Here is a 23,737-nt window from a genome sequence, read left to right on the forward strand (position 1 = left end):
CTCAACAGAAGATGGGTGTTGCAACAGGACAATGACCCAAAGCATAGAAGTAAATCAACAACAGAATGGCTTAAACAGAAGAAAATACGCCTTCTGAAGTGGCCCAGTCAGAGTCCTGACCTCAACCCGATTGAGATGCTGTGGCATGACCTCAAGAAAGCATTCACACCAGACATCCCAAGAATATTGCTGAACTGAAACAGTTCTGTAAAGAGGAATGGTCAAGAATTACTCCTGACCGTTGTGCACGTCTGATCTGCAACTACAGGAAACGTTTGGTTGAAGTTATTGCTGCCAAAGGAGGTTCAACCAGTTATTAAATAAAAGGGTTCACATACTTTTTCCACCTGCACTGTGAATGTTTACATGGTGTGTTCAATAAAAACATGGCAACATTTCATTCTTTGTGTGTTATTAGTTTAAGCAGACTGTGATTGTCTATTGTTGTGACTTAGATGATGATCAGATCACATTTTATGACCAATTTGTGCAGAAATCCATATCATTCCAAAGGGTTCATATACTTTTTCTTTCAACTGTACATATATATGATCTAAGTATATATTATTTTATTTAAAACTGTTTTAAAACTTTATTTTACTCTTTACAGGCAGCAGGGGGACTACCTGTCATTCCAGGCACCCCCCTGCTGGCACTGCTATGGACGTCTAGTCTGTCCATGTAATCATGAGGTCCTCGCAATCACACGCGATCACATGGCCCAGAAGGGCCCGATCAGCAGCAGGGGGACTCCCTGGGATGCCAGGCAAATCCCCCATCGCGAACGCCAACAGGCAGGTAAGTTCCCTGGATGGCGGGGGAGTTTAGAGCCAGATCCCAAAGGATGGCATAGCACGCACGCCATCCTTAAGGGGTTAAAGGACACTATAGGCACCCAGACAACTTCAGCTCATTGAAGTCGTCTGGGTGCCATGCCCCTGTCAGTTTACCCCTGTAATAATTGATATCAGACAGCCACTAGAAGGCTACCAGACAGCCAGGGCCATCTTTCCCAATGGACACACAGGGTAGCTGCCAAGGGGCCCCACAGGCATGGGGGCTCCACCGCGCTGCCCATGTGCCAAGGCCGGCAGGGGAGATCTTTTAATCTCCCCTGCCGGGCCATAGAGAGGCAGCCCTGTTTTCTTACATTGTCCCCTCTCGGGCCGTTGAGGAGATCAGAGATTGGAGAGAGAGAGGGTGGGAGGAGTCGGGGGAAGAGAGGGGGGACCTGGGAGGCAGATTGCTCCTCCCGTGAAGAGGCTGTGTGGAGCGTTGCCACGCGTTACCATGGCAATGCTCCACACAGCATTCTGCGCACGGGAGGACAGAAGACAGCTGGCTTGAGGCTGTACAGAACATACCACCACCGGACCACCAGGGCTGGCTGTGTCCCCCCTCCTTCACCAAAGGAAAGAAGAAAGGTGGGGGATTAAGATTTTATTATGTATAGTATAATATAAAAAAAAAACACATTTGCTACCTGCCCCGCTCAAACTCTGCAAACACACACACACCACACCCCTTCTCCCTCCACACACACAGCACACCCTCCTCTACACACACAGCACTCCTCACACACAAACACAGCACCCCCCCACACACACAGCACTCCTCACACACACACACAGCACCTCTCACACACACACAGCACCTCTCACACACACAGCACCCTCCCCCCTAGACACAAAGCACATCTCACACACACAGCATCCCCCTCCTCCGCTGTATCCAGTGGACTGTGTGTATGTATTCAGCAGTCTGTCTGTGTGTACTCAGCAGTCTGTCTGTGTGTACTCAGCAGTCTGTCTGTATGTGTATTCAGCAGTGTGTGTGTGTATTCAGCAGTCTGTGTGTATTCAGAGAACTGTGTGTATGTATTCAGCAATCTGTCTGAGGTAGTAATCAGTGATTGGCTGAGAGTGCCAGGGCACTGCCCTAATTCCTGGAATGGTGGAAGTATAGCCCTGCTTCCGCCATATCAACATTGAAGACTCGGTTTTAGGCTGCCAGAAACCGAGCATCTCTACTAAATAGTAAGTAAATCGTTTAGTAGAGATGCTGGACCTGGCGAACGCAGACTCAAGGTACCGAACAAATTTCAATCTGGTGAAATGGTTATAGTGCCTACAGTGCTCCATTAAAGGTATTGAAAAAAAGAAAAACATACAATAATACATACATGTGAAATTCTATTACCGTGTTGATTTTTTTAAATAAATGGAGTGATCTGCAATCCCTTCATGCCAAGAGTCAAATAATATGATAACTGCCATAGAGAGGGTAATTCACTTGTGATGACACCGTAAGAAAGAAAGGCCCCACTATACAATATTGGTATTTTATTAAAAAAAAGAATACCGAGATATTACCTTTCCTGATGCAGCATCTTCATAACTTAAATATTTTGGAGGCAAGCAAGTGGCAACAGGGATCATGTGATCTTGCGAGATGAGCTGTTCATTTTTGAATAGAGGTAGCCATGCAAATCCAACTAGAACAACAGAAGGCAAGAAGATGGTCATAACTACCGGACAGATTGGGCTCAATGACGGAAATGGACAAGTTCACTTATGAAGATCAATGACGCGGAAATGAGAAATAAAATTTACATTCATATATTTACATATGATGATATACAATACTATGAGATGATTACAATATGCAGTGTATGAATGTAATCCTTCTAAAGATACCTGGAGTTTCCAGAGCCTCTTTCTTTTTGGCATTAGCTTTTGCATTTATGTCACAGGTGACGTGATGAAATGAAAACAGAATGTGATGTTTCTCATGAAGTTGAGTGGGAAGCTCAATTTTCACCTGAAATGTAAAATATTACATCTCTCCTTAGATACTTTCATCTTGGACATCAGAATATTCTGTGTTCTACATAATTTATTAGGAAAATAGTACATTGTCAATACCCCATCAGAGATGGGGAGAGAAATATATTTGAACAAGAACAACTATTCCACATAGTGGTAAAAATATTGATTTTATTTTGTCTGCTTAGTTACCTACATTCATTTAAAGGGACACTATAGCCACCAAAACAACTTTATTTTAATTAAGTAGTTGTGGTGTATAAATCATGCTTCTGAAGCTTCACTGCTCAATTCTCTGCCATTTAGGAGTTAAATCACTTTTGTTTCTGTTTATGCAGCCCTAGCCACACCTCCCCTGTCTATGACTTACAGTCTGTATACAAAAAAAAATGGTTTCCTTTTCCATCAAATCTAACTTACTTTAAAAGTTTGTATCTACTGCTCTGTAAATCAAACTTTAATTACATACAGGAGGCACCTGCAGGGTCTAGCAAACTATCAACAGAGCAAAAGATAAGAAATTCTAAATTAAATAGAGTTTGCAATAAAGTGTAAACATTAGATGACTCTTTACAGGAAGTGTTTAGGAAAGATGTGTAAGTCACACGCAGAGAAGTGTGCTAAGGGCTGCATAACTAAATTGATTTAACTCCTAAATGGCAGAGAATTGAGCAGTGAGACTGCAGGGGCATACTTTATACACCAAAACTGCATAATTATGTCCCTTTAATCAGTTATCTGTAAAATGTCCTCCAGACATTACATTCTTGAAATATATTTCTTTTCTTTCAGTAATTTTGTGCTTGGGAAAAAAAAGGTTCCCAGAATTCTTCAGTGTGGTACCAAACTACCTTTAGGGTAGTTAAGAGACCAATCTCAGGAAGAGACCAATCTCGTGATCGCATAATGTAAAAATACTAAGAGGTTTATTTACTGTACACTAAATTGTAGAATTGAAAACCAAATTGCAAATTTTAGTGTAAAATTGCACTTGATTTGAACCTTTTTTTTTTTTTTCAAATAAGAACGTTTGGACTAAATTCTACAATTTGGTATTTCAATTCACTAGAATTTGGCGCTTAGTAAATACATTTCAAAATGTAGCTAATTTAAAGAAATATATAATATTAAATAATCATAACAATAATTTCCCCTTTTACAATCTGTATTTTTTTATTGGCTAGCTGAGTGTTTACAAATAGCATGTAGCTATGTATTCCACAGCTGCAATATAAATGTAATAAATGACAATTATTTTCTAACATAATTACCATCCAAAAAAACAAAAAACCTTGTGCCATATGTTATAGTTTGCAATTTATGATTTAGATATTACAGTTTCCAAAAAGAAAGGGAATTCCACAGTATATGAAAATTATGCATGGTGCTGAGTTATATGAAATGCACAGTTTTATAAGTAATAACATAAAGGGTTGGTTTATGGATTTAGCTGGCTAGCTTTCATCTCTTCCATTTGAGAAAATGGAAACTTTCTCATTTTAAATGGCCTCTCCGAGGTGTTGAAATACATGCCAGTAAGTTTTGGACATAGATATAAAGGGTCTTACTGGAATCCATTTAACAAACTGCTACTTTTCAATACAGATCAGTTTGGATAATATACTTTAGCATATATTCACAAAAAGTGCAATTAACTTATTCATTGCCATACTTAAAGGACCACTATAGGCACCTAGACCACTTCAGCTCAATGAAGTGGTCTGGGTGCCAGGTCCATCTAGGGTTAACCCTGCCTGCTGTAAACATAGCAGTTTCAGAGAAACTCCAATGTTTACATTAGGGTTAATCCAGCCTCTAGTGGCTGTCTCATTCACAGCCGCTAGAGGCGCTTCCGCGCTTCTCACTGTGATTTTCACAGTGAGAAGACGCCAGCGTCCATAGGAAAGCATTGAGAATGCTTTCCTATGGACTGACTGAATGCGCACGCGGCTCTTGCTGCGCATGCGCATTCAGTCGATAACGTCGTAAGAGGGAGGAGAGTCCCCAGCGCCGAGGGAGCCCAGCGCAGGAGAAAGGTAAGTGTTTAACCGCTTCCTCCCACTTCAGCCTGGCGGGAGGGGGGCCATGAGGATGGGGGGTGGGTTGTTTTCCTGGCACTATAGTAGCCCTTTAACATACAACCAGAGTCACTGGTCAGTTTATTACCATTATAAGGTGAAATGACTTACATGCATATGACACAAACATACCATGTATATTATATACATGTATATCTCTACCTATATACTATATATATAGAGGTGTATATAAACATTTTTTTTATTCCTATTTTTATTTTCTCAGGTAATGTTCCAAATTACAGAATCATTACTAAATCAAGAAAGATTGTCCCCATTAAAATAAAAGTGTAAAGTATGTCAGTTCGGCCATTTTTTGCTTTAACAAATATGGGTAATACAATTTAATAGATTATGTGTATTTTAAGCCTGATAAACAATGTAATTATCCCATTGATATTTGCACATGAATATGATCTGATGTGAGAATGAGCAAGTCAATAAAACAAGTTCCACACAGTCCATAACAATAACTGACAATTCCATCGTGGACTGACCTCGTCGTAGAAATCGGGATTCTGAGAATGATGGAGAATTGTGGTATATGCTGCTGTTGTAAGCAAGTGATCTCCAGGTTTTCCATAAATACACTGCTCAATAAAAATAAATGCATTGTAAAATCTTCATCGCATAATTTACTACTGGTACACATCAAGGCTATTAGTTTTTTGATTACGGAGTGCTTTTCTACCATGACAAACCTTAAGCTATTCGAAGATAATTGCCATTAGACTTATGCATGGTGGCACAAATTGGTTAATCAAAAAAATATATATTTACTTTGGGTGGTCTGAAATTCGTAAATAGGGCGATTTGGACCAATTTGGACCAATTTCCCCCATGCAAACAATTCAGGAAAACAATTTAGAAGAACGAAAATGGCTTGAATATGCACCAATCAGTGTACTGCAACATATATAAATGATATAAATATTACGTATCTGTTTTGCAGTAGACGGATAGGCACATTTTCCTTCCATTTGGTTTATAGATCAAGTGAGAAAAAGTAATGAATAGAGGCAAATAAGCAGGAGCAAGAAAATCTATAATATATAAATATACATTTTTTTTTTTTAGTGCTCCTCCTTTTATTTCATGGTTGGTCAATTCTCATTTGATCTGTGAATAAAATCATGTACTGACTGTACACTAGCTATTAACCATCTTTTTCTCATCAATCACCTCCTTTACTCCAAATCTCAAAGTAAACATGGAATTGCTATAATGAAGGATACCAAATTAGAGAGCTATCCACCAAACAGCTGAACGATCCAAAATGTAAAAAAAAAGCCCTTTTCTTAATTTTGCTCTTTCCATTCTTTAGTAGATAGCTCTCTAGTTTGCTATCCATATGTGGGATTGCCATAAATAAGGATACCACATTAGGGAGCAGAAAGTAAACAATTTAGAAAAGGGTTTTTCTTAATTTTGATCTTTCAGCAGTATAGACGATAACTCCCTAAACTGGTCCTTTGTAACTTTTTAACTGCCACCTCATGTGTTTATTATAAGGAATAAGAGGCGTACACATTTTGAAAATTAAATTTTTCAGACAAAATTTGGTTAGCTCAAATCAATATTTTCCAAATTTTGAACAAACCAAAATTAGAAAATGGACATATCAAAAAAGAAATGTTTTTTCTCTGAAACTCTATAAATATAGTGTTAATGAAATCTTGTTCCTGCAGAAATAAAGAGCTTATCTAAATGTGGATTACAGTACAATTCATTGTCCTTTGTCCACCTAATCCCCTCAGAAAGGTAACATGAAATTATTAGTACCTTGTACGTTCTGTCTACTAAGCTGTTACTTATAATCTCTAGTTACCTTTAAAGGCTGACTTCCTTCTTCATCAGAGTTCTTAAATTCAATGCACACCATTATGTTCCTTGCCTGCAATGACGTCAAGACAAGGGATTTGTGATACGATTTGGTTTAGCTTTGGAACAAACTTGAAGGTATCATCGGGAAAATGTAATAATTTTGCATTGTTTTTTTTTTAAATAGAGCCATATATGTTTTAAGAAAAGGTAGCAAACATTTGCAGAGAGTACGACTACTATAAACATTGCCATTTTATTCTCATTGCTCACTATTTATCTTATTCCTGAGCATGCAACAGTAGCAGGTTCTAGTGAAGTTATGAATTAGTACATATTAAAATAGTCTGAAAATTGGTTTAGTAGTTTTGTACCAACACACCACCAGTATTGATGAAATAAGATCCTATGTCCCTCTTTTGGCATAAACAAAGTTCACTGTTATATGATGTGATTAGAATATTGTGAATACATATTCCAGATGTAACCCTTAGACCCAAAGTTAAATGTTATTTTTTTCCAACTCACAATCTCTTCCCTAAAGACATTGTACTAGCATGGAATGTCCTGCAGCAGAGCAACTGGTATTTTCAATTCTAAAAAAGCATCTTTAAAGGAACACTCCAAGAACCATAAACACTAGACGCAGTCATAGTGTTCAGTACTCCAGATGTTTTGGACTACATCTCCCATGATGCTTTGCCAGCATTATGGGTGTAAGAGCATGTATTCCAAAACATCTGGAGTGTCGAATTTTGCCTATCCCTGCACTAGAGCATAGTGTAGAGGTCATGGTCCCAGGAGTGCCCTGGCACCCTCCCCCAATGTAAGCACTTCAACTGGCAGGTGGTGTGTTACACACAAGTCACTTCCTCCACGGAGAGTCAGAAGCCCTCTGCTCTAAGCTAGCCTGGCAATACAACTGAACCTTTCAGCCAATGAGCTGGCCATGCACAGAATGGCTTAGCTATGGAGAGCTAACTGGAGCTACCGCCTCTCAATGGAGGAAGTGGCCGGTTAGTTGTCAAGACCAGATTATTAGAAAGGCATAAGATGGCCGCTTAACTCCGGAGCTCCGCACCGCTAAACCCCAAAACGCGATCCACAACCAGCTACAGTGCACAGATGGGTCGCAACCGCCGCACGGAGCACTCCCAGAACCCCAGGGAACCGCAACCGGGCCCCCAACAAGGCACCATGGACGGATTCCTGCACCCGCCGTGCGGGAATGATGGCGGCCCGGACAGCCCTGGCCTAGCTCCCAGGTCTCCTACCTTCACGGCGGGCGGCGACCCCGCGACCCTGGAGCGGATCGGAGACGAACTGAGGACCATTGCAGCAGCCATGGCCACCAAGGCAGACTTGCTGACCCTCACAACCACCATACAAGACGCTCTGAGGGCGGAGATGGCGGGAATCAGAACAGAGGTTAGTGCGCACACAGGCCGCATAGAGGCCCTAGAAGCCTCCACTGACGCCCAAGCTGCTAGACTAGTGGCCTCTGACTCTGCCATAGCCAAACAGGGAGATCTACTTCTCCAGATGCGCAGACTGCTTGAAGACCTTGACAACAGAGGTCGGAGGTGCAATATTCGGATTAGGGGGGTCCCTGAATCTGACAGGGGTGAAAATGCAGTGGAACTCCTCACAGAATTATTCCAGCATATTTTACAAGCAGACGCCCCCCAAAACTTTGAATTTGAGAGAGCACATAAGGCCCTGAGACCACGCTCTGTTGAAGAGGGTCCCAGAGACATGATCTGCTGTCTCCGCTCCTTCCCCATGAAGGACGCCATCATGAGGAAGGCCAGAGAACAACCCACTTGGCTATTTCAGGGGGCCCAGGTGTCCCTATTTAATGACTTGTCCCCATATACGCTGGACGCCAGGCGGGCGCTTAGACCGGTGACGGCAGCGCTTCGAGATCATAATATACCCTATAAGTGGGGGTTCCCGTTCGCACTAATGGCCCGCCATCATGACACGTGGCTGGCAGCTAGATGGCCTGAGGAAGTTCCACGTTTTCTTGAGGAACTCAACTTGCCGCCTACCCCAGTCGCTGACTGAGTTTTGGGCCAGTTGGGACCGCCACCAAGACTACAACGGGGAGCCCGCAGACGTGGAGGCAGATCCCCACCAGGGCGGCCGCCCCAGAGACGCAGACAGGGTCCTGGAAACCCTGCGGAGTAAGTACCTCACTAGCCCACCAGAACCCGACCGTCCACCCCTCCAGCACTATTTGGGCCCCTGACGGATGGTACGAGTGTCTCACCCTACATAGCTGAAACCGCAACGATTGGGGGGCTTATGACGAGACTCCTTTGGGAGGGCCGGGCATGGGCACTATACGGGGTATTGACACGCTCCAAACTTTAACTGAAGAGCATAATATTGGCAGCCCAACTAGATAAAATTCGACCGTTCCCCTTGGGAGTGGTGAATGCTCCCCACGCTTATCTAGGGTTATATACGTTTTGAAGGCCCCGGATATTCGCTGCTCTCTGACGACAGCCTAGCTGCCTGGTAACCTGCCTGGAGTTTTGGGTGGGGGGATATGGGGGGTCCACTGCCCGCCTCTACATATGCTCCTGGCGAAGGCAGTGGCCGACTGACCCGGAGACTAGAGACAGCCAACACGTGGTGCCATACCCCTAACGCCCTGGGTATCCCAATGGGGGAATTGGGGACAACGTCTGCTAGTCCACTGCCCGTGCGCGGAGTACAGCCCAGTTGGGCCGGCACACCCCCCCAGCTTCAAGGCAAGACAAGAAAGCTCTTCTACCACCACTGGCAATGTTAACCACCTCACACAGAAGTTACTGTAGACCCTATGTATAATAATTCACACATGACATGCATGCATTGTTTCGCTAACTGCTAAAGCAATGGGGATTGGTGGGGAGACAATTGCGTATGGAGCTACCTTTTGAAACTTGCAGTCCCTCAATGTGATTGTGCACGAATGCTAGGGGTGACGTGACAGGGAACCATTACTAATACAGCGGACTGGGTAGGTCTGCAGGGACATGACGGACCCAATACTGGCCTATAGCTGAATGTGAGGGCGACACGTAGGGTTATCCACCTGTCGTATACACTCGTGGGAGACCGTGTTCCCTGGGGGGAGGCCCACACCCATGCTACCCGAACTGTCATACACCACATACGCTCACACACTGTGTTGGATGGTTCCCTAACGGAACACTCCCCGAGCCGACTGATATCATTAATGCCACTACCTGACAAACTACACGTTGCCCATCCGGACGCTGCTCCACAACACTCAATCGAAGTGCACGTTACGCAACAGGGAAAGCGACGAGAGCCACCGTGGGGGGGGGACAACATTAGGACATGAGACTGCTAGAACTCACAGGTCGCTAGAATTAGTCGGATGGACCGGACACCGAGCCAACAAAGGGGAGGGGAATGACGAAACGGGTCGGGGGAGGTGGGATTGTAGGTGCATTATGATTGGAGGGCGGGGGGGAAGAAATACCTAAAAAAGATTGCATTGATGTATTGTTCATATGTTATTTCTGTTGCACTGTTATATATTCAAGCTCATAACCGCTATGGATCACATTACACATTAATCAATGATTGCTTTGATGGGGGGGGCGGAGGGAAAACTCTGTCCATTGACTCTCATATTCTTACATTGTAGACCGGTTTCAGGCCACGTACCTCAACCCACACTCGTGCTTCACTTTGTACGGCAGAGCCCTGAGGGTCCCCGCTACCTGGTCTGGTTACCGGGGCGGGGCCTCAGCGCATTCTGTCGTAGCACGAGGCATCTCCGTAGAGGAGGTGACACACCCGAGACATCCTTGATCTCGACCTCAGTGCCTGCTGAACCAGGCACCTCAGTCCTCACTCTCACCTTCTTTATCCTTTCCTTCTTAACTCTTTCTCCTTATCTACTCTCTCTCTCTCGTTCCCGATCCTCGGCTCCTGCCTCCTTGGGCGGCGTCCTCTCCTCTGTCGCGGGGCCGGCCCGGTCTTGCTTCCCTAGTTGGGTCTCTCCTCTGCATCGGAGATCTAGGAGCCTGGCAGGGGTCTTTCGGGGGTAGGGGAGGAGGGGGAGACGACGGCTATAGTTATAGACATGGGTGAGATTACTAACGGGCTAGGAGACGCTCATGCGTATCGCCCTGCTTCCCTGAATGTCCTCACTCTCAACTGCAGAGGGTTGAACATACCAGAGCGGTGGACACACTTGCTCCGAGACCTGAGGAAACAGCACATATCGGTCGCACTGTTACAGGAAACACACTTCCGAAAGGACATGGCCCCCAAGCTACGAAACAAATTCTACCCGACGAATTACTTTAGTGACCACCCAACGGCACGAAAGGCGGGTGTTGCTATCCTGGTGGCGGCGGACCTGGGGTTCCAGGTCCTGGAATGCCTTATGGACACCCAGGGTCGCTTTGTATATGTGAAAGGGCTCATCGCTGGTACAATGTACACCTTCGCCAATCTCTATTTGCCGAATAGACGACAAGCGCAATTCCTCAGGAGTGCACTGAATAAACTGCACACCTTCTCTGAAGGGGCCCTCGTCCTGGGAGGGGATTTCAACGTTACTCTGGACCCTATTATGGACTCCTCAACAGGTCACAGCAGCGTCTCACAACTCCATTTACGCTCCATGAAGAGAGCTCTCGGCGACATGGAACTGGTGGACTGTTGGAGGACTCTCCACCCGACCACCAAAGACTTCACACACTACTCTGCCTTACATGATCGATACTCCCGTATTGACTACATCTTCATCCGACAAGTGGGTCTTCAGCGACTGATCTCGGCTAAGATGGCTCCAGCCACGTGGTCGGACTATGGCTCGGTCAGGGTGGAACTAGACTCGCCCCTCTTTTGACCCTCTACCTGGACGTGGCGGCTCAATGAGGCTCTCCTTCTCGATTTGGATACTCGCGAGCAAGTCACCCAGGCACTGAACCATTATTTTCAGGACAACGACGGGCAGGGAACTTCCCCGATCTCAATCTGGGAGGCACATAAGTGTGTAATCCGTGGCACTCTTATTCGAATCGCATCACAAAAGAAAAAGAGGGCGACGCAAGAAATGGCGGACCTGTATAAGAAGATTGCGGTATTGGAGCAACAACACAAGCGATCCCAGCTGATGGAAACATATGGGGAACTAATGCAAGCTAGACGGGACCTGCGAGATATCCTCACAAAACGCTATCTCAGGTCCTTACAGCGGTCCAAAGGCTTCTTTTATACCCATGCCAACAAAGGGGGTAAATACCTGGCGCACCTCCTGAAGGGGAATATCCCCCGTACACAGGTGCGTAGCCTGCGCCTCTCGTCAGGGGTCGTATCGAACTCCCCGAGCAAAATAGCGGAGGAATTCAGGGTCTACTACCAAACCCTCTACAACATCCACGCAAGGGATAGACAGGATGCAGTAGACATGGACAGCGCGCAAATTCGGGACTACCTGGAAAAGGCTGACCTGGCCACGATCACCCCGGACGAGGCGGAAATGCTGGAGGCTCCGATCACGACAGATGACATCGCAGCAGCCCTGAAATCGACCAAAACGGGCAAAGCACCAGGACCAGATGGATTCTCCACGGGGTACTACAAAACATTCTCTTCGATCTTGCTACCATGGTTCACAAAAGCTGTTAATAATATAGCGGACGGAGGGGCTCTGGGACCAGAATCTTTGGCGGCTATAATAACTGTCCTGCCGAAGCCAGGAAAGGATCCGATGGAATGTGGTAACTATCGACCTATTTCCTTACTAAATGTGGACACCAAACTGTTCACGAGGGTTATAGCCACAAGACTCCAATCGATCCTGCCCGCTTTGACGCACATAGACCAAACCGGATTTGTACCCGGACGGGAGGCGAGGGACGGACGTTTGCGATACAACATAGGGCGAGAGCATCACAACATCCCCTCCTGCTCCTCTCCACGGATGCCGAAAAGGCATTCGACCGGGTGAAGTGGCCCTACATGATCGCGACCCTGACTTAAATGGGACTGGGACACAGGCTACTCACCTGGATCGGAGCGCTCTACAACAACCCACGAGCAACGGTACGGATTAACGGAGCCCTCACCACAGCCTTTGCGATCACAAACGGCACAAGGCAAGGCTGCCCTCTGTCTCCGCTACTCTTCGCCATGTATCTGGAACCCCTGCTCCGCACCATCAGACAACATCCTGACATCCGGGGGTTCCCTTGGGGCGAGGTGGAACACAAGGTCGCCGCGTACGCGGACGATCTCCTATTCTATGTCTCATCACCCCGCATCACATTGCCCTGCCTATTGTTAGCCTTTGACGGGTTTGGCAAGATCTCAAGGCTTAAACTTAACCTGTCTAAATGTGAAGTGCTCAACATCACCGTCCCACAAGAGGAATTCGCAGCCATGGAGGGCCTTTTTCCCTTCCGATGGTGCTCCCAGAAAATGAAATACTTGGGAATATGGGTGACGACTGATCCGGAAACTCTCTACTCACACAACTTCATCCCATTACTGAGAACGATCCTGGCGGACTTGAATAAATGGGCTTATCCGCATATTTCCTGGCACGGTCGGATCGCTGTTCTCAAAATGAATATCCTACCCAGGCTTCTATACCCTTTTCAGACGCTACCACTCACCATACCCGCACCCTTCTTCTCCACATTAAAGTCAGCGGTCATTCACTATGTCTGGAGGGGGGAGAGGTCCAGACTCAGATATGACATTCTCTGCCTGCCACGTCATCGAGGGGGACTAGCATTGCCCGATTTTAAACGGTATCACCAAGCCACGGTTTTACAGCGCATTCTGGAATGGAACATACGCACTTTCTCCAAACCGTGGGTAGCCCTGACCAGGGACAGACGTGGGGCTCACCTGCAGGCCGCCGTTTGGACGGGAGGGGCGAGAAATGGCTACACTAAAGAGGGCACAAACCTGATAGCGCAAATGCTTACTAGCTGGAGAAACCTGAGGGACCAACCGCACATCTCACCCATACCCAGCCCTTTGATCTCTATCACAGACAACGAGACAATCGGGGGAGGTATCCCATCGAAGACGTGGCCTTTCGCAGAAGGAAGAGAACATGTCCCCATCTCCACAATCCTGAGAGGCGGTACCCTGCGGACCCTGGACTCCCTCCTGGGAGATTCACCTCGCTCGCCTTTATTGGTTCTGCGATACATGCAGATTAGGCATTATTATAACTCGATACGCAACAATCAACGCTTACATAGAGATCTCACTTGGTTCGAAGCCATATGCAAAAGAGGCCTACCCCTAGGGAAGGCGATATCCACGCTCTACCAGCACGTCCTGGTGGGACATCTGGCGGAAAATAACACCTTCCGTCGGCAATGGGAAACGATGTTAGACACCTCCTTCACACCCCAAGAGTGGGAAAATGCACTGTTGTGGCAACACAAGAGCTCTACCAGCTCGCAATACCAAGAAACTAACTATAAGTTGCTCACACTGTGGTACAGGACACCGACGTTACTCCACAGGATCTTCCCAACGATTCCACCGACGTGCTGGAGGTGTGAAGTGGAGAGGGGCACGACGTTGCATATCTGGTGGAAATGTAACCTGATTGTGCCATTTTGGAACATGATTCGGCAGGAATGCAATGAAGTCCTGGGGGAGACACCGGGATGGTCAGCGGCTCTATCGTTGCTACACATTTCGGAGATGTCAATAGCGAGGTACAAGAAATCGATCTTGCGCCACCTACTCAACGCGGCGAAGGCCCTGATCCCGGCATATTGGAAAAAGAAAGAGACACCTCGACTTGAAGACTGGATCTGCAGGGTGGAGGACATTCGGGGGGCAGAGGCCTTACAAGCATCCCTGTTGGGGAGAGGGGACAAACATGCTGAGAGGTGGCAACCATGGGTTGTCTATAGGTCCCAAGATCGTTAGTCCGTTAGATAGGGTAAGCAGCTGGAGGAGGGACTCACGAGAGGGCATGGTCGGTCTGTACACCCATCCCATCCTGGGTACCCACGGGGGGGACCTGCGGGATGCTGGGCCCTGATGCCGCTCAGGGGGTACCGGAGCTCTGGTGACAATACTCATCTCTCTACCCTTTCTTGCTCCTTCTCTTCTTCACTCCTATTCTACCCACTACCTTTTCATCCTACTCTGCACACCACGAAACACCATGACAGATAACGATATACATGACCGGCAAGGAATCGAGCCGGATACACCTGGGAATTATATCCTAAAACTCCCCCACTCTTGAAAGCCATATGCTCGCCGCCAGCCCATTGGACACGCCTAGACACCACGAGAAGTGCCGCACTGAGAATCCATATGGTTCATGGGAAAAGCCCAATGTTCTAGTGGGGGTAACAGGAGGAATAAGGGGTGAGCGTTCAGATGATCCGAGCAGTGTCACGACCTTTAAAAGTCCATTGTACATAGGCTTGATTAGCAATCACCTGCATGACGTTTCTACTCACCTAGTACATACACGACAGGTCCTCCTGCCTTAGTACTGAATCGGGCTTGCATGCCCATAATTACGTGTACCTCTGTCATGTTTTGTATGCCTATTCTGATTTCTGTCATGCCAACTGACATCAGAGACCCAGGGGATATATCGTACGTATGATTGTTCTTGAGAGACCTGCGTGTCTCCCTTTTCTAGGGGTACCAGAGAGATCTGTGTATCTCAATTGATCTACTGTTATATTACTTTACCAATTATTTGAAACCTGTGCGTTTCTAAACAATGATTTTCGTGATCTTCATAACTTTCCTTGTATCACTTAAAAATTTCAAATAAAAAAGATTTAAAAAAAAAAAGAAAGGCATAAACTGTCATTGACAATTATCATTCCTTAAATTGTTAATTAGTATGGTACGGCCAATAATGAGGCTGTGTTGTATGCTATGTTTCTGATATATATATCCCCTTAACTGAAGAATTAGACTACAATGACTTAAGAGAACATAATTTGTCATTTGTACTGCATTATTAATTAAATAACTTTGATTGTATATCTAGACCAGTTGAGTTGATTAAGCTATTCTTTACTACATATCATTTTTGGGAGTTCCATTCAACTAGTAAGGGCAGGCATTGTACACACTCACCTTGTTAAAGCATTTCTGACTGTCGTACTTGAGATGTTTGGGATATAAATATATTTGGTTTTTATAGGTTCTATAAGGCAGGGAATATTTGGTTGATGGCTGAACAAACTCTTCAACTTCCACTGTGGGTGGGTGTTTCTCTATGTCACCAAATGGTTTAATTGGTACTAGAGACGAGGTAAGACAGTCTGAAAGACAGAACGATAGATGACAATGTATATATTTATTTGGATTAATGCATTCATAAAAAGAGCAAGTGTAATTCATACCTTATTCAGCATAAACATGATTGTGATCACAGCTCCAAATACATACCAAATATAATAAATCTGCATACCAGATCTAATAAATCTACTATTACTGTAGTGTTTTAAGCATAGCAAAAAAGCACAGGTCTATTGACTGGCGTCAATTTTAGATTATATATATTATTATATTATGTTTCCAAAGGGCAGGGAAGTGGGAACATTGGAGAAAGGGATATGCCAAAGACATAAACGGTAGGTATGTTGGGGAACTTTGAAAAAGCTGTTTAACTTGCAGATTGGGATGAGAATTGGGAATAAGATGGGGGCCACCAATATAACTAGGATTGTTATCTGTCACGATCAATCAATGAAAAATGTCCAAAGTTCCAACAAAATTGATAATGCACAGGTCAAAGTATGAATTTTGGGTTTATCACATCAATGCAGACTATAAGGTCTCTGGGTAACTGACAAAGACAGGTAAATGTCAAGCCATTCATATACATTTTGACAACTGAGAGTGGAATAGCACCATGGAACATCTGGCATAATAACCACTGCACTACTACAGTGTGCTGCAGTAGTTATAGTGCTTAGAGCATCCGTTTAATTTAAAGGATTGCACGGTGTGTGTTTTTCACTTGATATTACATGGCAACTGATTTTTTTTGTCATCTGGTGTGCTTTTTTCATTACCCACTTCTCTATCTGTTGAGATGCACCTTAAACTAAACCTCTTTCAAGTTGACGCCTATTACTGTTATCATTGGAGTGTGGTAGAATATAGCACTGTAGAATCTATGGTTATACAGTACATGTGCTCTATGATACATCTAAATTTGTGTGTTTGCTTGTTTGTTTCTCCAACACTGAGTCCAATATGTCTCCATTCATCACTGTGATGGTTTTGATATCTATTAAATTAGGTCAATCCCTCCAAACACACGTACAGATTCTTGAATGTAACAATCCTTGCAAGTCACTAGTATCTGTCATTCTTTATTCATCAAAACATCTAATTTTTTGACATTTGATCTCCAACTTTTTTGTTTGTCTCTTGTTGATTGTCTCCAATTCCCAGAATTCCAGACAGAAAATTGCTGATGAGAACTGAGCTTCAAAAGCAGGATGAGCATCTGAAAGACTCCTTGTAAGCTAAAAAAAACAATAACTTTATGCTATATTTTTTGTGCATTTATATATATGTAATATATATTTTAAATATTGTATCTTACTCTTATGTTCTAATCTAAACTAAATTCTCCAATGTCTCCTACTACAGCTGCCAGGACATAGCAGCCAAAAGGGTGGCATGGATTAATGGTGTGGTGGGATAGTTATACAAATCATTACAAGATGGCTGCCACAGTAAGGTGTAGCTTTGAAAAGCTAACACCACATGTCATCTGTAAAGGAGCACTATAGGGTCAGGAACACAAATATGTATTCCTGGCCCTATAGGGTTAAAACCACCATCTAGCCACCCTGGTCCCCTCATGACTTTCTAAATATAGAAATCTTACTTGTATTCAAGTCTGGAGCTGCTTATTTTGGCACTGTTTCCTTTAGACCTGCCAACTGCCTGCTGACAGCAGAAGTGGTAGTCTGATCCAATCACAGTGCTTCCCCATTGGATTGGCTGAGACTGACAAGGAGGCAGAGCAAGGGCAGAGCCAGCATGATTCAAACACAGCCCTGGCCAATCGGCATCTCCTCATAGAGATGAATTGAATCAATGCATCTCTATGAGGAAAGTTCAGTGTCTGCATGCAGAGGGAGGAGGCACTGAATGTTTGGATGCATTTTAGGCAGCAATGACCCAGGAAGGATCTCTAACAGCCATCAGAGGAGTGGTCAGCAGAGTTATCACTAGGCTGTAATGTAAACACTGCATTTTCTCCGAAAAGACAGTGTTTACAGCAAAAGAGCCTGAAGGTAATGATTCTACTCACCAGAACAAATTCAATAAGCTGTAGTTGTTCTGGTGACTATAGTGTCCCTTTAACAGAGTAAGCTAAACTGGATTTGGTTTAGTTGTGCATATTTTCCTTTTGCGATTGTAATAATAACAATTATAAAAATATGGAAAAACAGCCATAATGTATTAAACTGTAAAATTAGAGCAAACACAATTTTTGAAAAGAAAAGCTCAATTTGTTTACAAAATGTGATTTGTCTCGCACATGGACATTTTGGAAAATGTATCAGGTAAATATTTGTTTTTATCTTTTTAATTGGTGACCATTTTTAACAAATCATATTGTATAACTATGTGTAACCAGTCCTCAAAGGGTATAACCTGCTCCCACTGATATATGGCTGTATTAGATAATTCAGAAATGATTTATCTCCAGAGACCGAACATCAGGTTTTCCACTGAGTGCAACAGAAATGTTGTAGATAAAAAGCAGTGATAAACTAAATATCATGAAATAGAATCCAGCTCATTGTGTGTTTCTTGGCGGCTTTTTGTGAATGAGAATCTGAGCAATTGAATTAAAGTGCACAGATAATTCATACTGCACATGAAGCCAAGAGCTGCTTAAGAAACATGAAAACACATATGCTGACAACAGAAAACGCTCTGCAATATTTCATGCAAACAGGCTGTGTCAGCGTAAATTCAGTTTTTTTTTCCTAATGTTCATAGTTTTTCCCATATACAGTATGCAACAAAATGTTAGTGTTGAGGCACTTTGGAATAACATGGGATAGAATGTTGCATTTAACAGTACTTTTACACTTGAAGGGATTGTATTTTATTAATAAATAAATGGAAAAAATCACTGTTTGGTATATATGCCCCTAATAAAAAGTGCTAAAATGTTTTAGGGGTCTAGAGGGTTCCTTTAACACTGGTTGTTTACATGGCTCTATCTTGACAGGAAATTAATTGTGCTGGACTATTGCCAGGGATGCATTATAAAAAATGTATATGAATAGAAGAGCCATTCAATGGGGAACTCAACAAGACACATAATTATTAGGGATCATTAGGACAAAGATTCAGCTACAAAGATTGAAGACAAACTGCTCAAACAACAATACGAAGACAAGACAAAACAATAAGATGGAAAATGCAATTATGAATGAGGTGCATGCATTTTTCAGGAATGTATATAAATAATCTATATATTTTGTGGCAGTTTATTTAGTACAATGTTAAGATTGCAATTGAATACCCACCCGATGTTGGTCCCCTTTGTGTTTGTGTCAAGTACATTTCAAATTAATTTGTCTGGTTTTCTTTTAATTTATTAACTCATTCATTATCAGTTTAATTTCCTGCTGTCTGTCTATTTCAGGCAGTATAGTGTTCCTACTACCTTTTCCTCCCATTCTCATCTTTTATATTTTGTGATTTCAGCATTTTTTTTACAGTTGTTTACCTTCTCTATAATGTCTTTTTCACTATTATCTAAATGCAATCATGTAAAATTTGATGTTATCAGGAACCCAGAGCAATCACAAACCAGTTGAGCAAATGACTGTGGTCATAATATTATTACTCATAAGCTCTGTAGGTGTATGATTAATATCATTAGTAGGCTATGATTAGATTTGGAAAAAGTAGGGCTATTCGAACAAGTTTCCCATCTCAGTAGGAACACCTTGAAAACTCTCTGATTTTCCTGTTACACATTCTATAAAATATATGCTCCCAGAGGTGTTTGTTGCTTTGGTTTTGCAACAATATTTGGAGATAGCCCCACACGAGAGGTTCAAGGGTTCTGATGTTCCCACTCTGTCTCCTTAGTGCTGTATTGTTTTACTAAGGATGTCCTGTATAAAAGCATTGATTATATGTAATGTATAAGAATGATAATAGCCAATGCTAGCCATAGGCTGACTACCCCCCTCCCATTCAATACTTTCTGCCAATTAAAACCTCCTATTCTTATTAACCCCAAAAATAGATTAGAAAGCTTGATGGAAACAAACAAAAAAAAAACTCACAAACTTGTAAGTGCAATATAATTATAATTATTATTATATAAAACAGCAGTAAACAATAGTTTTAAAACTGATATACAAACACATTAAAGTGGCACTGTCATCCCCCCACTGAAAAATTTGTATTTCATAAAGATGGGATCGTTATGAAATACTCATAATGATTCAGTATAGAATCTTTATGAAATACTAACTATGGCTATGTTGGAGTTTCACTGAAATTCCAACTCAGCCAAGACAAATAGAGAGACAAAGTAAGGACTCCTCATCCTGCCTTTCTTTGACACAAGGTGGAACCTAATTGTCATTCACTGCAGCTGTTATCAGTGACGACTGCAGGGAATTGGCTGTGTCTATAGAGGATCCTGCAGTTTCACGGGATCCACCATAGACTTTCCAAACGTACAACAGTGACATCAGCACCAAGGAGGACCATGCTGGACCAAGATGGTGGCACCCAAGAGGGACATGTTAAGGCAAGTAAAATCACCTTTACCTGCCCCCCTTGGCTAACAAACCCCCAGTTGAAATGTCAGTATCGGGGGATTTTGCAAATTCGGTAAATCCCCAAACAGTGACAGCGCTGCTTTAATGTGCAGGTATACAGTCCTGAAAAGTTAAATGTCAAGATGTAATGTAAGTACATCTAGAAGTGTTTAGTGTGTGTGTGCGCACATGCATGTCTAAGGGCTGTAAAGATTGTGTGTTTATGTGTCTAGAGGCTATAGAGTGTGCGTGTGTGTGTGTGTGTGTCAGTGGGGACTGCAGAGCATATGTTTGTATCTATGTGTATGGGGATTGCATTGTGGGCATGTTTACTGGACTGTAGTGTTCATGTATGTGTGTATAGTGGCTGTAGTGTTTGTATATAAGGGGTGCAGTGTGTGTGTATTCAGCAGTCTGTATTTATTCAGCCATCTGTGTGTATGTTTGTTTGTGTGTGTTTGTATTCAGCAGACTGTGTGTATGTATTCAGCACTCTTTATGTGTACTTAGCAGTCTGTCTGTGTGTACTCAGCAGTCTGTCTGTGTGTAATCAGCAGTCTGTGTGTAGTCAGCAGTCTGTGTGTAGTCAGCAGTCTGTGTGTGTCTATTCATCAGTCTGTATGCGTGTATGTATTCAGCAGTCGGTGTGTGACTGTATTCAGCAGTCTGTGTGTATGTATTGTATGTATGCATTGCGTTTGTTGGAGGTACTTATAAATATAATCTTCGCTGTATCTATAATTTACTTTTTTATTCTTGTAAGTTGTGTAGGCAGGGCCCCAGTGCACTGCTTTGCCCGGGGACCCATAATGTTGTTAATATGGCACTGGTGTCTGTCAGTAAGTGTGTGTGTAAGCGAGTGTGTCTGTCAAGTAAGGGTCTGTCAGTGAATGTGTGTCTGCCTGTCAGTGTGTGTGTGTGTGTGTGTATGTGTCTGCCTGTCAGTGAGTGTTTGTCTGTCAGGGTTTGTGTGTGTGTGTGTTATTGAGAGTGAGTGCCAGTGTGTCTGTCAGCAGGGCCAGCCTTTGAGGTGTGCAAGCTGTGGGGCCACGTAGGGCGCCATGACAACAGAGGTGCCTGGCGGCCAACACAGCTCACAAGTTTGGGACACCAGCATATTTAATTTAAACGATTCCCTGGTGGTCCATTGGTGCGCACCAGCAGTAGTTGCCTTAGGTCATATCCTCTCCCTTGATGTTCCGGTGCTCAGTTAGTGAGTCAGAGCACAGGCTCAGAGATTCTCAGCCTGCGCTCTTACAACATTGAAAGTCGGAGCCGCAAAGGAGTGGGTATGGCAAAGAGCTACTGATTAGCATAACATCAACATCCGTTATAAAACCAGGAAAAGGTGCGCATGGATGGTGAGCTGATTCAGGGGTGCAATGGGCCACTTGACTGGATTTGCCCCCCAGGCCTGAGGCTGCCAGCCCTCCCCTGTCTGGATGCCACAATGTAACAATCATCAGAAGCTATACATTGTTATGGTGCATGGGGTGTCCTTTTAACAACTGTAACATCCTGGGCTGTAGGTGAGAATTTATTACAAATATTAATGTATGTTGGCACCAAAACCTGTCAGGGAGCTATCTGTCATGTTGATATTATTTTATCAAGGGTAAAAACTAAATAATTTCCAATCTGTGTGCTGTGTGCTTTTCTTCTAGTAGTTACTTTTTTGTTGGCATAATGTGAGTTTTTTTCTCTTTATGTCCTTTCCTGTCTGAGCTACAAGCCTTCTCTCTGACATTTCTGGTCAGCCACAGAAAATAATCCTGCTGTTTTGGTGTCCCCTTTCTGCCAATAACCTACATGCAATGTCTTGTTTCTATTAAAGGATTGGATTTTGCTGTAAACTGGCCTATTCCTTAATAAATATTTCTAAAATAAATAAAATTTTCATTTTATTGGACAACCATACAAATCTAAGTATTGGAATGAATTACACAAGGATTGGCTGCCATGTTTAATTTGGTTTAGTTGGAAGGAATGTATCTATTTGTCCACTCTCGCATAATTATTTTGAGTGCACACTAGATAATTTCTGTTGGTGGGCCTATGGCTGGGTAATATAGATTCCTTGTTGGTCCAGTGTTTGTTGTTGGCCAATGGTGAATAGCATTGTCTGCACCTCCTGCTGTAGCAGACCATATTTACCTCTCCCTACGGCTCCACTCTGACTCTGACGTACTTTTATTGAGCCATTCGTTCTTTCTGCTCACTCCCATCATATCTGATGGGACTGAGCTGAACTAACAAATTAGCACCGAAAGAATGAGACATTTGTGCAGTCAACCGAATGCATGAATGGCTCATTCATTCGGTGCTCATTCATTAGTTTGGCTCACTAATGAAAACAAATGACTCAAAGAAAGAGTGAGCAGAAAAAACAAATGACTCAATGAAAGAATGAGCCGTTTGTGCATTCAGATGAATGTACATTCGGATTAATTCCAGAACGAATTAGATAACATATTATGTTTATTAAGGTCAGTTTGCAGTGCAGGTGCATACACTACAACCCCACAATCAATGACCGGCATTAGCATTTGTTGCACTATCTGTTTCCTTACTGTAGGGCTTAGGCAGAATTTGTTTCTGTACAGGGCACTACGTTTTGGGTAAAGTTTTGAAGAATTTTTTTCAGTGTGAAGGCCAAAGGATAGATTGGGGTCTAGCAACATACCTAGATATTTAAGAGCAGACTGCTGTCAGTGTGCTATTTGAATTTGTTCTGATACACAGTTGTTGATTTTGTAGTTTACTTAATCTAGGTACAGTTCCAAAGATCATTGTAACAGTTTTGTCAGTGTTTAGGAAGAGTTTGTTATCCGCTATCCACTTTTCTACCTCTGTGAATTGGTTTACTAGCGTAAATTACAGTGTCATCTGCGTACATGTGTACAGTTGAGGATTTGCAGACATTAGGCAGATCATTTATAAATAATGTGAGTAGTAGGGGGCCAAATATGGAGCCTTGGGGAACACCACATGTGACTGGAAGAGGGAGGGAAGCGCTATCAAAAATGGCCACATATTGCAATTGGTCTGAAACATACGATCGAAACCAGGTTATGCAGAATATAGCTTTCTTATCATAGGTTCAGCACAGGTGGTACTAACTGACTGAGAAATTTAAGCATTTGCTTGCAATTCTCTCAATGTCTAGATTACATTTGATTCTCTATCATTTAAGATTAAATGTATT

The 23,737-nt window shown here is 43.4% G+C and overlaps 1 protein-coding gene across 5 annotated transcripts in view; it reads right to left on the bottom strand.

The window, feature by feature from the left end:
* Positions 1–23,737, bottom strand: part of DOCK10 (dedicator of cytokinesis 10) — a 218,702-nt gene that overhangs the window by 74,389 nt on the left and 120,576 nt on the right. For all 5 annotated transcript variants that reach the window (XM_063442511.1, XM_063442509.1, XM_063442512.1 and 2 more), the window contains exons 17-21: positions 15,845–16,032; positions 6,732–6,797; positions 5,401–5,493; positions 2,697–2,820; positions 2,373–2,494 (exon numbers count right to left, since the gene is read on the bottom strand). In XM_063442511.1, coding sequence (XP_063298581.1) covers positions 2,373–2,494; positions 2,697–2,820; positions 5,401–5,493; positions 6,732–6,797; positions 15,845–16,032 — 593 coding nt within the window. The remainder of the gene's footprint in view (positions 1–2,372; positions 2,495–2,696; positions 2,821–5,400; positions 5,494–6,731; positions 6,798–15,844; positions 16,033–23,737) is intronic.

The sequence above is a fragment of the Pelobates fuscus genome, chromosome 2 (genome assembly GCF_036172605.1).
Source record: "Pelobates fuscus isolate aPelFus1 chromosome 2, aPelFus1.pri, whole genome shotgun sequence".
In the NCBI taxonomy this organism is placed as follows: domain Eukaryota; kingdom Metazoa; phylum Chordata; class Amphibia; order Anura; family Pelobatidae; genus Pelobates; species Pelobates fuscus.